At 36.9% G+C, this 16,187-nt stretch overlaps 1 protein-coding gene across 7 annotated transcripts in view; it reads left to right on the top strand.

Moving 5' to 3' along the window:
• The window catches only part of CDKAL1 (CDK5 regulatory subunit associated protein 1 like 1), a 380,595-nt gene that overhangs the window by 278,693 nt on the left and 85,715 nt on the right, over positions 1-16,187 (top strand). For all 7 annotated transcript variants that reach the window (XM_064705180.1, XM_064705176.1, XM_064705178.1 and 4 more), the window contains one exon: positions 12,962-13,024. In XM_064705180.1, the coding sequence (XP_064561250.1) occupies positions 12,962-13,024 (63 nt within the window). The remainder of the gene's footprint in view (positions 1-12,961; positions 13,025-16,187) is intronic.

Below are 16,187 nucleotides of genomic sequence, written 5' to 3'. Positions count from 1 at the left end.
GTTTTTTCTTTCCTTTGCCCCCATTTTTTCCATGCGCTATTTCAGATATGAGTCTGGATGCTCCTTATGTCCAGTGGGTTGAAAATTCTCACTCTGAAATGTGTTAATGATAAAATGCTATTTTTGCTGCTATTATTGTTATTATGTATCTGAATTTCTCAATTTCCTTGCTGTGTTTGCTTGTAAAAGTGATAATGCTGATAACTGCATAACTCAAATTACAGATTCTAGTTAAACTAGAACATGACTCAGAAGTGTCTGGTAGGGAACTCATATTTAGCTGCATTGCAAAGGATCAGAATAATTCTAAGTGTGAAAGTTACTTTTTTCTCTAAAATGAAGAGCATGTAATACCTTATATTTTTGATAACTTCTCTGATCTTTACTTTTTCAAGGCAGTTATTACTCATGTGGGGACTTTTCTCTGTTCTTGATTTGGTCCATCACAATTTCTGAAACATTAGGGGAGATTATCATCTCAGGATCAACTTGACTTCTGTCACTTGGAAAATACATTAGAAAACAGCCATTTTGAAAATAAGTATCTTAGCAAGGTAGAATTACCTGAGAATAGGAGATAGTAGCTGTTTTGAGGGCAGTACTGTGACTGCAGCTTCATGATTACACTGCTATCACCTGCAGTGTGGATTCTAATTTTTCTGTACATATTTTTAATAGTGTAAGAAATTCAGTTTCAATTATATATTCACTTTCTCATTCCTCTTCTCTTTCTTTCTATCACCAGATAATTACATTGCTTCAAGCTAGAAAATTGTGTCAGTCAACTATTGAACGTTTCCTTTAATTCCTCTGAAGTGTCTTATTAATTTTTTCTCTCCGTATTAGTTGTATTAAGCACTATGCTTATTGCACTGAGGTGAATAACAAATTCACTTCCTAACTGTCCTGGTTTTGGCTGGAATAGAGTTAATTTTCTTCCTAGTAGCTGGTATAGTGCTGTGTTTTGGATTTAATATGAGAATCATGTTGATACCACTACATGATATTCCTGGTTGTTGTTAAATAGTGTTTACAGCAAGTCAAGGACTTCTCAGCTCCTCATGCCCTGGCAGCAAGAAGGCTGGAGGGGCACAGAAGCTGGGAGGCTGCACAGCTGGGGCAGTTGCCCCAAGCTGGCCAAAGGAGTATTCCACACCATGTGGCATCATGCTGAGTATACAGAGCTGGCCAGAGGCAGCTGCTGCAGCTGCTCAGTCACCCTGAAGAGTTAGAAACCTAGCACACTGTCAGTACACTCACCATTATTAGGAGAAATAAATATCAGTGATCAGGCCTTGTATCCCTCTCCATTTAATCAAACCATCACTTAGATCTGTGCTCATACACATAATGCACTAAGAGATTTTTTTCCATAAGGATAGCATAATACAATATACACCTCACTGCTGTCTGCCAGACAAGTTGTATTTGATCATCTCTGTGGGAGCAAAAATTTTGTGGCCTTTATTCCATAATGGCTACTTATGTTTCTTAGACTGCTTTACTTTTACTTCCCTCTGGGACATCTCCAAGAAGTTTCATGGCACCCCTTCATAACTGGGTGGCTGCAGATCCACCATATCTCTCTTTGATTAGAATTCTGCAAGGCACTAGAAAGAGGCATTCTTGAGTGCCAGTAGATAGAGTGTGATGTTTGCCTCCTTGGATGGATGGATGGATGGATGGATGGATGGATGGATGGATGGATGGATGGATGGATGGATGGATGGATGGATGGATGGATGGATGGATATAGGTTTTGTAGTTCTGAATCTCTGCTCACAAGCAGCTGAATCTTCTGTGGAAATTCATGTGCTCTTACCTATTCAAAAGGCATGATTTTCCAAATGTTGCCAAACTGTCCCAGCCTCACTGAAAAATAACCACTCACTCCTGCATCAGGCAATATTAGTGGTCCTCTGCTTCAGCATTTTTTAACTTCAGGTGTCTGGGTAGCAAATGGAATAGCATTGCTTGTGCAAGGGGCACCTTTAGCCATGTTCAGAGCTCCAAAGGAAAGGAGCACAAGTGGACCTTGTAGATGTCCCATCAAAGAAAAGGCTGGTAAGGTACCTGTTAAGCAGACAGTGAGGAAGGATGACAACTGATGACCACTCTTGCCTTTGAGCAAATGTTTCAGGCTTTAGGTGGGTAGTGATGGGGCACAAGGTGCTTGGGGAGGCCAGGGTCACAGCTAAAGCAAGGAAAGAATTCATCTGCTGTCCAATATGGATTTAGAAATAACTTGATAAGGTTTCATGGGATACATGTCAAAAGCAATGGCACGGTTAAGCACTTGAAGGTTGAGAGAGTGCAACCTCAGGTGGACTTGATTAGTTAATGTGATTTAAATGCCCAGACAGGAAGGTACCATCTCATTTCTAATTCTCACAGACATAGCAGAATCAGTAATACTTCTTGCATCAGAGTAATGGTGGCCAATCCAAAGATCATGCAATGGGATTATGTAGGAATATTCTTCTAAAATTAAAGAGGAATGCTGTGGAGATCATAAGGTGGGAGAAAAGAAAAGCAAGTAAAAAAAAGAAACAACATCACTTATTCAGCAGTAATGTTACTCCAGTGTATCACCACTGTGAGCTCCCCTGTTAAGTGCTGTGACTAACTGGAATTACATGCCCCAGAAATTGGATGCAGCTGTGATAACTGCTCCTGGTGTATCTAAGGTTCTTGCCCCTGACACACATCTCCCCTCCCCAGCACATGCAATAATGCATGGTGTAACATGCAAAATGTTCTTCGTGTGTAAGAGAAGCCAAGACTGATTAATGTCTGAGTTTGTCTGCTGAACCTCTGTACTACAATTTGTTCTTCAGCAGTGCACTTTTATTTGCTGTTTGCTGTTCTGCTGGAACAAAAACCTGAGTGAATATTTTCATGACAACTTTGGGACCAGGGAGTTAAAATGTGAAGGCTGGAGGGAAATGTGGAGCATGAAGAAAAAAACAATATATAGTTCTCCATATTTATCACTGAGCTGCGGTAGTATTCCAAGCTAACATTTTCCATCAAGTTGCTTTCTAGTAGTTTTATTTACATCCATGTTCCCTTGTGATTTTTATGAGAACAACATGTGAGGTACTGCAGAAAGCCCTACAAACCATTGATAGCTATGAATTCTCTCATCTGTAAACCCAGTTATTCTTTGATGGGTTTTATTTTGATTGGTGTGTCTGTTGGTTAGTGCCATATCAATGTTGTTTCCTTTTGTTATCTTCTAGATGCTTGAAATAGTTTTGGATTATTTCCTCCCTGTTTTTTTCCAGTAACTCTATAAATTGGTTGATCTATGAAAGCCTGGTTCTTCCTTTCCTCTGTTTAGAAGATGGCCAAAACATTTGACTGCTTTTATGCTGTATCTTTAAATCTACTCCAGCATGTAGCCAGAACTTCAATTTTTTGCAATGAATTCAAAGGAGCATAATTACCTGTGAATAGGGGTTTTGTGGTTAGACAAAACTACTAAACAGAATTTTATAAGTGTTTAAAGACATTTTATTTTAGAGCTAGAATCAGCTCAAGCTCAAACCACCTTCACTTATATGACCAGGCGCTGAAATGAAAATATGTTTTTGTTGTTATGGGAGACAGTTGAGCTGGTAGGTTTTAAAATAGGTTGAACCCTTTTTGAGAGCTATAAATGGTCTGCCTATGGAGCTGCTGAAAATTGAGTTCATAGCTGAATCTGGGGAATGAGTTAAATTGCACAGTAACAGCTGGACAGTGCAGAGTCAGACCCCTGAGAAAGGACGAAAGTATTTTTACTCTAGCTTGGAGCTGTGCCTCTTAAATCTTACACCGGTGTAAAATAGAAGTCTTGTGCTTTCAAGGAGCACAACAATGTTGCTTGAGAAAACAAGTCAAAATTCAAAGCAGGATTGGAAATGCACTTAGGAAACCAGCTTAGTTGGTGTTCTACTTTTTTTTTTTTTTTAACTGCAGAAACTGGTTGGAATAAAAATTACTAACAGCTTCCTCACAAACTTTATACAAATCCAAGTTGAAAATTAGACCATCTTAAAGTAAAGCACAACTCTGAGTTCAGTCTAGGCCATGTTGTTAAGAAAAGTAATTGGAAAATAAAATATGGAGAATATACATAAGGAGAAAGAAGGGGAGTTCTTCCTGAACTTCATTGTCAGGCCAGAAATAGTTACAGAATTTGCAAGAATAATGAAACTGCTTTTAACATCATGCAACTTTGTGGACTGATGCTTGCAGCCATGTGCAGAACACATGTTGTATGAAAAAATAGTTTTGGAAAGTGCAGTCCTCCAAGATTTGTAGCGGCCATGAGCATTCATTTCCCATCCTCCTTCTGAGTCTGAAAACCTTGATGGAATTGTGAGATTTTTAGTTGCAAGGAAGCTGAAATAGCACCAGGGGTTTTGAACACCACATACTCCTGAGCTGAATAGAAGGAAAGGAAGATACTCTCAGAGATAAGGTAGAATAGCCTTTGATTTTATTAGAGAAAACAGTTTTATCTCCAATCTACTCTTTATTCTACTGTCCTGTTCATTGGCTCATAATGAAGTGGAAGAATCGTGGAAGAAGTCTTAACTGTGCCTTTTTGTAATTTTTGTAATTTTTGCTTGAATTACATCTATGTAACTTATGTAAAACTGAAACAAAATGCTCTTTTTCAGTTTGGAATTTTAATTCACTTTAAAATCCAGACTGCTCAGACCTAAAAACAGTGCCAGCAGCTGTAGTAATTAGTAACAACTTATTCCCTGAAACTGGATATAGGCATCAGAACAGAAAATTTTCAAAATTCCAGACTTCTTCAAATGAGAATGTGGATTAGGTGTAATTTTTTATAACTTAACACAGACAGCAAATTAATTTGTTTCATTGAGGCAACTAAGCTTGTCCATCATTTGCAAATAATGTAACATTTATAATGGCCCATACAACATACTTTGGAATGAAAGGACACTGAAATATCCTGAGGTGGGTTCTTGGTGACCCTTTCTTGAACTTCATCTTGTCTTTGATAATCCAAGTGAACTCCCTCAAAGCCATCACAGTCAGTGAGGACAGTGAGTGCTCTGGAACTTTTATCTTCCGCTGTTTTCATTGCTCTACCTGCACCTCTGGTCATTGGGCTAACACTCTTGGAACCTGGAATTCCTGAAAACCTGGAAGTAGAGTGGAGGACTGAAAAATAGATGAAAATTTAAAAGTGAGAGCACTTTTTGTGTGTCTAGTGAATTTGTGTGTTGTAGGTGGTCTGTCTCACACAGCAAGCACCTGAGCACTGCTCCTTGCAGTTTGTACCCCACTGTACCTTCTTCAGCACTTCTCTTTCTGTTCCTCTTTAAGGCTGGAAAAATTGGTGCTTTCAAGGCTGGTAGTATGTGGTACAGCAGACAGATTAACTTCACCAGATCATAAAAAGGAAAAGAGTGCCCTGCTGACAGGTTTGTCCTGGGCTTATGTATGTTCTGGGCTTAACATATCTACAGATACAGATACAGAGATATTTTAAAATAACACTTCATTACTAAGCTGTAGTTTGCAGTTCATTCTGGTTTATATGGTTGTGTAACTGGATGCAATAACTATATTCAAAACCAGTCTATCCCTCATGACCAATCACTTTATTTCTGATTTAGTGTCAATCTGACTTGAAGTATGGCTGATACCACAGGCCAAGATTCAGCTAGATATTTTGGTCTACAAATTGTTTTGACCTAAGCAGTCTTCCTAACCAGTTATAGGAAGTACCCACCTCATATAGACTGCGAAATTTCTACATGAATTTCAGATATAAAAAACTATCAGAAGTGAGACAGAGCATTTAACAAACTATACGAAATTTGTGGACCCTCAAAATGAGCAAGTGCTGAAGGCTTTTCCTGAAATTAATAATTGCTATGTAAAAGTCTTCAGAATAAATTTTGCATAATTTATAGAATCACAGAATTGTAAAATATCCTGAGTTGGAAGGTTATTGAGTCCAGCTTTTGGCCTTGTGCAGGACATCACAAGGATCACACCCAGTGCCTGAGAGCATTGTCCAAATGTGTCTTGGACTCTGTCAGGCTTGGTGCTGTGACCACTTCCCTGGGGAGCCTGTTCCAGTGCCCAACCACCCTCTGGATGAAGAACATTTTCCTGATATCCAACCTAAACCTGCTCTGACTCAGTGTCATTTCCTCAAGTCCTGTCAGTGGTAACCAGAGAGGGAGATCAGTGCCTGCCCCTCCTCTTCCCCTCACAAGGAAGCTGCAATGAGGGCTCCCTGCTGTCTCCTCCAGGCTGAACAGACCAAGTGCCCTCAGCTGCTCCTCACACAGCTTCCCCCAAGGCCCTTCTCCATCTCCATGGCTCTCCTTTGGACACTCTCTAACAGTTTAATGTCCTTTTTACATTGTGGCACCAAAGCTGCCCCCAGCACTCGAGGTGAGGCTGCCACAGCCCAGAGCAGAGGGGACAATCCCCTCCCTTGCCCAGCTGTGATGCTGTGCCTGATGCCCCCAGGACAGGGCTGACCCTGCTGGCTCAGATTTAACCTTGACATCAACCAGGACCTCCTCATCCCTTTGCACAGTGCTGCTCTCCAGCCTCTCATTCCTCAGTCCCTACATCCAGGTGTGCCTCATCCCAGGTGCAGAATTCAGCACTTTGCCCTTGTTAAATTTCATATGATTGGTGATTGCCTATTTCTCTAATAAAAAGGGACAGGAATAGCAAGCTTTAATCATAAGATAAATTAAAATGTCTCAAATTTACCAGAAAGAATAAAATTCAGCAACATTTGTGAAATATATGTGTTTGAAGTGTCTGTATTACATAGCTAATATACGGGAGGAAGAAGGAGGAAATTGCAATGCACATGATTTAATTGAAAATGTATCCTTCAACAAATTATTTTCACATAGGTTGACAGATGTTCTTATGAAGATCCTAGCTGTTTTTTGAAAATCTCTGTAATTTTCCATAAATCAGAATCTCTGCATAAAATGTAAAATAGACCAAACCATAATAATTTGTGAGACAGTATTCCTTTAATGTTTGCAATCATTTTATAGTATTAACGATCAGTAAAGCTATGTGAAGTTTTATATATTTTGCTCTTTTAGACAATAAACTAAATTTATTTTATTTTATTAAAATAAAGTAAAATAAATATACAAATATTGCATGGAGGAATAGAACCATGCTATATATTTTTTAAAGAATCATTTTGTGTAAAAAAGCATATATACAGAATATGAGTTATCTACAGTTCTGTTGTTAATTGGAGCTGGGAAAAAAAGTCCACGATCCTGTAACATTGAGGTGAACTGCTGAATAACACACTATACATTAAATGATATTTTCTATGCATGGATCAAAAATTATTAGAAAGTTATTTCTTAAAGCAAGCTGAATATATGTGTGGGTCAGTGGCTGAAGCAGAGCAGTGAGTAAACATATTAATACATAGTAATAACATAGCAATTCAGGTAGGTTAGGTCAAAAGACCCCAAATTATCTTCTATGCTTTATTATAGATGGGATCAGAAAGACAGGAATAATGTCAGTAGAGGTGAGGTAGTGATGGGAAGCAGAGAAGTTGTCAGGCCTGTATTGTCACTTCTCTTCTTTCAGAGCTTACAGGGCGTGGATGCAAGTGCAGAAAGAACACCAGGTATGATTTTATCAAGAAATCTGGCTGGGGCACTATGTTTTTTTCAGGATCATTTCTAAGAGGGTGATGCATTGAATAACAGAGGTCAAAGAGAATGGTTCAGTGGTTTCTGATCACTTTTTTAAAAGCTGTTTTGCAGACCAGAAAGCAATCTGCAAACTTTGATAACATGGTGGTTCCAGTGGCTTGTCTCATATCTCTGTTGTGGTTATAGGTACACAGATTTAATACTTTATGGATTGAATCTCCAGGCAAGGCTTTTGAATGTACCTTGGTTGGAGTAGTTGCTATCTCCCTCTCTGGTGTTTTGCCAAGTAATTCTGTGGAGATTAAAGTTAGTCCAGGGGGTGTCTTTGGGTAGGGTGCTACCTGCTTCCTTCTAATTTATAAAAGTTCTGAGTTTGGAACTACCCCAGGCCTTTGTAGTTTTGAGATCACAGATGTAACATAAGGGAAAAGAAAGACACAGCTCTTTTACTGATCAGAAAATGGATGTTACTGAAGTCAGAGAATGCCATAGCACAAAACGTGTTAGAAAGTGCTGGTTCAGAAAAGAAAGATCCAATCTCATGGTTTTGTGGATGTCTGTGTTTCTGGAGCCTCTGTGCTTTCAGTTATACTGGGGAGGGAAACTGTGAAAATACTTGAAAAGCTGCTTCATTTTTCTCCCAAAGTGTATCAAAATTGTAGTTACATTTTTCCCTGACTCACTAAGTTTAATATGACTTTAAATTAGGTAATTCATTAGACACTAGAGAAGGAGCTAAAGTGGTTTTCCAGACTTGTTTGAAAGAAAAACTGAATATTGCTATTGGTTTTTAGCATGCTCAAGGATAGGGGTGGGATGCTTCATAAACTCTAAATTAAATAAAGTTCCTGTGGTAAAATAGATTTGTTTTTTAATTCTGATCAGAAGTATGTAAAAGAGAAATGGGGGAGATGATTGGTTAGTGAGGGAACAGAATGTAATAAAGACATTTATCTGATTGCCTTGGCACATGTTATTCACTGTACTCATGAAGAGTATTTGAACAGAAACAGATACATGTTCTTGTTACTGAAGGCAACCCTGTGTATTGGAATGATTTTAAATCATGTGAGCAAGAAAACAAAGACAAGAGAACTTTGCTGGCAATATACCAATGCTGAGACTTTCTGTGGAAATGCTGGAATCTGCAGATCTGCCACAGTATACGGCTGGAATTATTAAGAACTTTGAAGGTGAAAATAGATTTTAGAAAATGAAAGTTGAGTCTAAAGGAAAGCAGTAATACCTTCATATTGGGAGTAATTTTGTCCCTTTTATTCCTAGATGAAAACCTGAGAATATTCAATTTAAGTAGCTTCCAAGTAATCTATAAAATAAATACCTCAGTGATATTGTAGTTCTCCTTCACAATAAACATTGCAGACCTATGACACCATGCTTGAAAAGAAAACAAACAAGTTTTGGGCTACATTAAAATCATCTGAAAGACAGGTAATTATCACCTGAATATGAAAAGAGGATCACAAGATAAGTGCAATATGCATGTGTGAGCCTACAGTGTTTAGCATTTGTTAAAACTATTCCATTTGTAAAATTATTTTTCTAAAGTATATTCTGATTATAAAAATTTATTATTAGGATACCCCTACTTTTACCCTATTTTCACACCGTTATTTGCAAAAAAAAAGAAAAATTCTATGATAGTCAGCACAAAATTCTATGCTGGCTTACTTGTGCAGAAAATATTTTAAATGGTTTTAAATTCCTTCTGTACTACAGGGTTTGTTGGAGTTTTTTTGTTGGTTGGTTGATTTTTTTTACATTCTCTTGTTCTTTGGGTGATATTTCATCACTTGTACATTATTCTGCAAAAGAAGAATAATAATCCACAGTATAGTCCATGTAAGACATTAGAAAAAGTTTTATTATTGCTAAAAAGCAGTACACTAGAAAAAGAGTAAAAACACCAAGGTCACTAACTCAGATTTATTGGTGTATAGCCCCAGATTGTTGTCAAAGGAACCTTTATTGTTACTATACCTTAAACGTATAATATGCATATTGGATGACCAGCATCCCCTTAATAAATTCCAGTAATCAAAAATTTGAGGCCCAGCAAAATGAGAGAGAGAAAGGAAATAAACAGAGCAAAGTGTGTGTTACTTGAATTGCATATCTGCTTGCAGGATGGGGGAAATAATGAAATTGTGGTAATGTGTTGTTTCCTCTCTACTAACATTGTCTGTGTGTTCTGTCCTCAGAAATGTCATTAGTTGATGTTGGTTTCTGGTTCTTATTTGTATAAATATCTTAGACACTACCTGTCTTTTCAGAAGAAGTTAATTACTTAGGTACATTTTAGTAACAAGCTTGAAATAACTCGCTTAAAAAAAATATTGATTTATTTAAGGAAAACCTTCCATCCTAGCATACTTATGTGTACAAGCATATATCATTTTACAGTATTTAACTCAGTCCTGCAGCAGCAGTTTAATTCATTTTCAGCAGATGTTCACATAATTTTCCTGATAAAGATATAAAAAGTGTCTCCTTTTCATCTACTATATAATGTGGTATTTTTGCAACTTTTTAACACAGAAAACTGAAAATTTGTTTTTACAGTCATATGCATATATATTTTTTAAGTGTCTCACATCAGTATAGGATCTGAATTTCTCTCTCTGTCTCCTCTCCCTGAACTTGTTCCTTTAAGTGCTGCAAACTAAGGACTATCTATCACTGCATGGCAAGCCTGAGAGGAGTGCAGGAATAAGCTATGAGCCTGATGTTGCTATGAGACTCCTGGAAGGTCTTTTCATGCTAATTTGGAAAGAAAATATAATTTTTTTTCAGAAATAATTAATATGTATCTTCTGTAGGTCTGTGAGCATGTTTGAAAGCAATAGTGCTGCTGCACGTGGAGCAATATGATAAGATAGTACAGATGCCTAAGTTCAGAGAGGGGTTTTGAGTGGCTTTTTATGATGTGCTTTTGGCAACATTATTGGTACAGAACAAAGGACTGGAGAATCAGAACATTGAAGAAAAAGAGCAGGGAAATAGAAATTTTTTTAGTGGTCAAAGGGTACTTTAAAGGGATGTTGGACTAGCCTGAGGGAGCATAAATAAGGATATGAAGCTATGTTAAGGGAAGAAATTCTGAATAAATGTTTTTAAATAGGTAATTTAGGGACTGAAATAGTCCACTGGAAGTGATGAAGGAGAAGGAGCTTTTGGACTCCTTACTTTCCACTGCAGCCTCTAGCCATGGAGAGGCCTGCTTTACCTTCTGCCCTGTTCTGCAGAGGTGAGCTGTGAACCATGCTGCTTCTTTATTTCAAAAGCTTATTAATCATACCATGTGACTCATGCCAGCTGTAGGAGTTGAAGGGATTACCATTGGAGCAGCATGAATTCCTTGTCTTGTGTATGTTTTGAAATACAACATATTTTTGGGTTTTAGAGATCTGAGTTAAAGTTCACTTTTTGCTCTAGAAAGACAGAAGTTATTACTAAGCAACCTTAACTCTGTGCTTATGACATTTTTATCTGTATATATTCAGATTCCATACAAAACAATAAAATGCTGTTTAGATTTAGTTCACCTTAACCTATGGGGTACCCTGGGAATTTTGGGGCATTTCTTCATCTGCATCTTGAAGTTTCATTGCACATTTTTCTCTGTTAGGAATTTCCAGCATTTCCCCAGTCTGGAGAGTTTTGGTTTTGTACAAATAATAAAACTTTTGTGGAAAGATAGGAAAGAAACCATAATTTTCTATAATAACAAAAAGTTGAAGACTGTGTCAGTGTGTTGTGTGAGGGAAGCCATCTTCACTCTTTGTCTAACTGAATGTGTAACCAGCATTTTGGTGAGAGTCTGAGGGTGAAAGATGAGTGGTTTTCCATCATATAATTTTACTGAGTGTTATTAAAGTAATTGCAGTCAAAAGGAATACAAGAGAAACAGTCTTCAGTAACAGTGAGCAAGACTTGGACTTCTTCTGCGTTTTGTAGGGTTTTCTTCCTAGAAAGATTAGTGGGGTTTCCATAACCCAAACTCAAGTGCTTTTGTCTTCTTCTTGCATGATGCTACTTTAAATTAGGTTTTTTCAAGCAATCTTTTTAGTAATCATTTTCGTATCACTTTTTAATTTTTTATCACAGTTCTCCAAATAATTTTTATAGTGTTTTAAGTACTTTGACTGTGTACAACTGTACTAGCAGAAAAGAAGTCATTGTAAGTTGCTTAGCGTTCAGTGAAAATAAAAACTATGTAAAGAAAGAAAATACATAGTTTATATTGCATGATCAAAACTTACTAAATTGCCTTATAGTTCCCAGAAGTTAAAATAAATTCTGCAGGCATGCAGCTGTCTTTGTAGCTCCCAGCATGCTGGAAACATAAACAGATCTTTCCAGCTTAGGTGTAAAACTACTTTCACAGAAACAATGGCTAAATGGGACACTGGTACAGACTACAAGCAAGGAGTTCTTGCAGTTGTCACCCCTTTACACATTTTCCAACATGCAATGATTTGCCTTCCCCAGCTATGAGATAAGTAAACACCCATTTTGACACAATAAAACTTTGAACTGATTTGTGACTCATCCCTGCATTAAAAACAAAGAATGTTTTTCTCCTCTTCCTGTCCACCTTCCATAGGATACAGCTGAGAAATTCTATTTAACATCAGCTGAAATTACTGAAAGCTCTTTGACTAAATTCAGGAGTTGGATCAAGCAGGTTTTGTCTTTGAACTATGCTCTGAATAGAAGAATTTTTTTTGTCCTTTGCCTTGGCGTTAAATGAGATATCACCTATTAATTTTCCACAATCAAAGCAGTGAGAGTATTAGCATCAAAAGAAATCGACAAATAATAAATGATTCTTCTTCAAACTGATTTCCTTTACACCTGATCTTCTATAAGGCAGTACTGCATGTACATGCTAGAATAGTAGACAAGTCTTTACAAGATTGTAGCCTGATCTCTCAGTTTTGTTATCTGTATTCTAAAATATTTTCTATGATATATTGTGAATTGTTTACACATTCCACTGAGGTTCCATAGATTAGTGTTTATTATTTATTAAGGATATTTTCCTTAATATTGTTAATATATATGTTAATGATTTCCTGTAATATTTAATATCCTTAATCTGCATACACTGCTCTTTATAACTACAGTTTCATTAACAAAGTGGGGAGAGAATGTGTTTGTACGTGCATACAGCTTTTTAATCAGTAGCTTCTCTATTTCTCCTTTAACTTTTCTAATATGTCTTATTTATTAATAATCCTTTACAGAAAAAACAGAGAACAAAGGATCTGTCCCAGCTGTTTCATTCATACAACCCATATGATCATAAGGTAAGGAAAAAATGTACTATCTCAGTTTGTTGTTAAGAAAAATTCCAAACATTTGTGGTAACTATATTTCTTATTTAAAGCAAAATTGAGGAGAAATGATAAAATTGAAAGTGCTAAGCATGTTACTTAAATTCTGCTGTCCCATAAATGTTTCTTTTTTTTTCTTTAAGCCAAGCTTGAAAAGGTGCATTTTCTGATTTGTGAAACCAATTACTCACATTAACCTCGTAGAAATATGATTTATAGACTGGCATTACATCCTGCAAAGTGGCCACATGTGGTATTGGATTCCCCTCCTTTATTTCCTCTGTGTTTGGGAACTGTGTTACCCTTGAGTATGTTGCTTAGCCTGTTGTGTCAATTAGGCCCTGAGATACATGATACTAATGAATTATCTATTGATCACAAAAGCATCATTCAAAGAGGCTGCTGTGTGAACAGCCTGGTGGTTGTCTGGGGGAAGAAGTAGAAACACACATCATTATAACTCGTTTGTAACATCTGGGGGAAAAAAGAGGGTCCTTTCTCATTGCAATGTGAAATTAAAAAAAAAAAATTGTTACAAGAAGATTTTGGAGAACCAAGAGACAGAGATCACAGTATTTCTGTGCTATACCTATGTCATGGGATTCTTCTGGATGTTATGCAGAAGAGAGCATTAAGCAGCAGACTGAAGGAATGTTGAGTAGGTTTTAAAATATTTTCATAATGTTCCTCCTATCTCTGATGCCTCTGTGGGCATATTCTTTTAACAAGTGCACAAAACCCTTTAAAAATTTGTCAGCAGTATGAAATGTCTGTCATTGCTGCTTCTGTTTTGAGAAGTGTGAGTGATTTTGCAAGTATCCATTAAAACAAAGAAAGATTTGGAACATTTCTGTTGTTGTTGTTGTTGTTGTTGTTGTTGTTTAGACATTGCAAAGGAAAGTTCTGAACTCTATCTCTGCTTTTCCTGGCCATTTACCAAATACATTGGAAAAACCAGCTAGGTTTTATATTTGGGAGAAGTGGCAGAAGTCTGTATCTCTTTGTAGGAATACATGCACATATGTGCAATATATGGGTAACTACACATATGTCAATGAGAAACACAGTGTGTAAATGAATGGATGAAATTTATCAGGCAGGTTGTTGTTGGGGGAGTTCTGTAGTTACCGGCTACTTGAAAATTTAGTTTAAAAATACATTGTAAAACAGCAGTTGTATTCCATGGCTTTAATAATTGTACCTAATTTCAAGTTAAATTCATCTCTGCTTAGTACTTCTTTTATAAATAGTCTCACATTATTTACAAAGATTGGTGAAGCTGATATTAATGGCCTGTGAAAATGGCCTTAATGGAGAAACATGAAGAATAAAGGAAACTAGTGTGATAAGATTTTGAATGGAATTGTTGCTCCTTTGAATTGAAGCATTTTAAAGTAAATGTAATAGTAAGTCAATTAAGATCTAATAAGGAGATGCAACTGGTGAACAAGAAACTTTGATATTCCTGTCCATGTCTTAATTCTCCTGTACAAAACACTTTTTATTCATAGTACAAGGAAATTCCATTATTCTTTTATTAGCACTTTTAATGGAACTTGGTCATTTGTAACTCCTGCTGTCTTCCTGCTCATATCCTTTGTGGCTTTATATCAAAGTATTCTCAAATTATTTTGGCTGCAGTTGTGAGGACTTCTGCACTCTTTACAAATTAGTCATCACAGAATGTGGAATGGAATATAAATGCTTAAATATATTTGCTTTTGATCTTTGTTTTAGGACCTTTATATATTATTAAAGTAGTACAATTGTTTGATGGATGATTTTTGTACCTCCACTCTTTTGTTGCTTCCAAGCATACCCTGTATATATATTTGAGAATACAAGTGCAGGCGAAAGGACAAGTGAAAGTTTGTATTAAAGTTATGGTCTTTCCATGTTTTCCATTTGACAGTGAAGGTTTTCCTTCTCCCATCTACCTATTTGTACGCTGCAACAAGCTCACTACAGATTTCTTGCTCTGTGCTTTTAATTTCCACCTCAGCTTTCTATTTCACAAGTGTTGTAGTCTAGGGGAGAGCTTTTAATTTCTGAAATCTAACATTAGTTGGGAATACAGTTATTTCTACTGGAGGTGTGTATTAGCTTTGCTCTAGTTGTGTTTTGTTTGATTTACATGGCCAAAGGATTTGAGGGCAGGGCAGGGGCACATGCTGTTTGCTGTTTTGTAGATTATTTTCAGGAAGTGTAAAAAGGAGATTTCACAATGGCTTTGTGAAAGCGTTGGTAATGCAGGATCATGGTATGAGTGATTGGAATTAGTGGCTTCCAGGATTATTTCTTTGTTGATTAAATGATTTTTCTCTGAGAACCTTTCTAAAATAGAAGAAAACAACTTAAGGGTAAGTTGGTGCTTAGTAGTAGTAATTAAAACAGATGTGAAAATCTCATTGACTACAGTGGCTGAAACAGGACTTGCTACAAAGATTCGACAGTACTTCATCTTTTTAGGATGGGATATCTCATAGTATGAAGAAAAATTAATCAGAAAATCAGAAAGTGTTCATTCTTCCATGCTTGCATTTCACTCACTAAAGCAGAAAGTGATGTTTTGATGAAGTAGCTATAGTAACCTTAAAACCAGTAACTGTTCCCCTGAAAATGTTACCTCAATATATATTTGCCAATCTAGTGTCATTTAGAGCATCCTGGAAGACATTTAAAAGCTTGTGGTTCTTCATTCCCAGATGAAAACGCAGCACTTTTATAGAGGTGGAAACAAGGATTTACTTTCCCTTCCACTTCCAGGTGTTGAGTTTTATCTTTTATTCAATGAGGCCTTAATTCAGCAGCAGAGGAGGCAGAGCTTTCAAACTCCTCCTGCAGAAAGAATGGAAAAGCAGGAGATACTCTGCTGATAACAGGGGAGCATTAGCTGAGCTGTATTCTTTAATTCCTAAACAAGTATGAATTACCATCTAGTTGCGCTTGTCATTGTTCAGATGAAACCATTCAACAGCAGATTTCAAAAACTGCCCATTATATACTTCTCCTATCCAGGCAGATTTGATCCTGCTCTCTTTAACCTAGTGTTACTGAAACGCTTTACAGAGACTCTGACTACAGAACCTGCAGGTCTTTCAGATACTGTGCCACAGACAAAGCTCATTTTAGCATC

The sequence above is a fragment of the Zonotrichia leucophrys genome, chromosome 2 (genome assembly GCF_028769735.1).
Source record: "Zonotrichia leucophrys gambelii isolate GWCS_2022_RI chromosome 2, RI_Zleu_2.0, whole genome shotgun sequence".
Lineage (NCBI taxonomy): Eukaryota > Metazoa > Chordata > Aves > Passeriformes > Passerellidae > Zonotrichia > Zonotrichia leucophrys.
The sequence above is the reverse complement of the archived record's forward strand: the minus strand, read 5'-3'. Positions and strand labels throughout refer to the sequence as shown.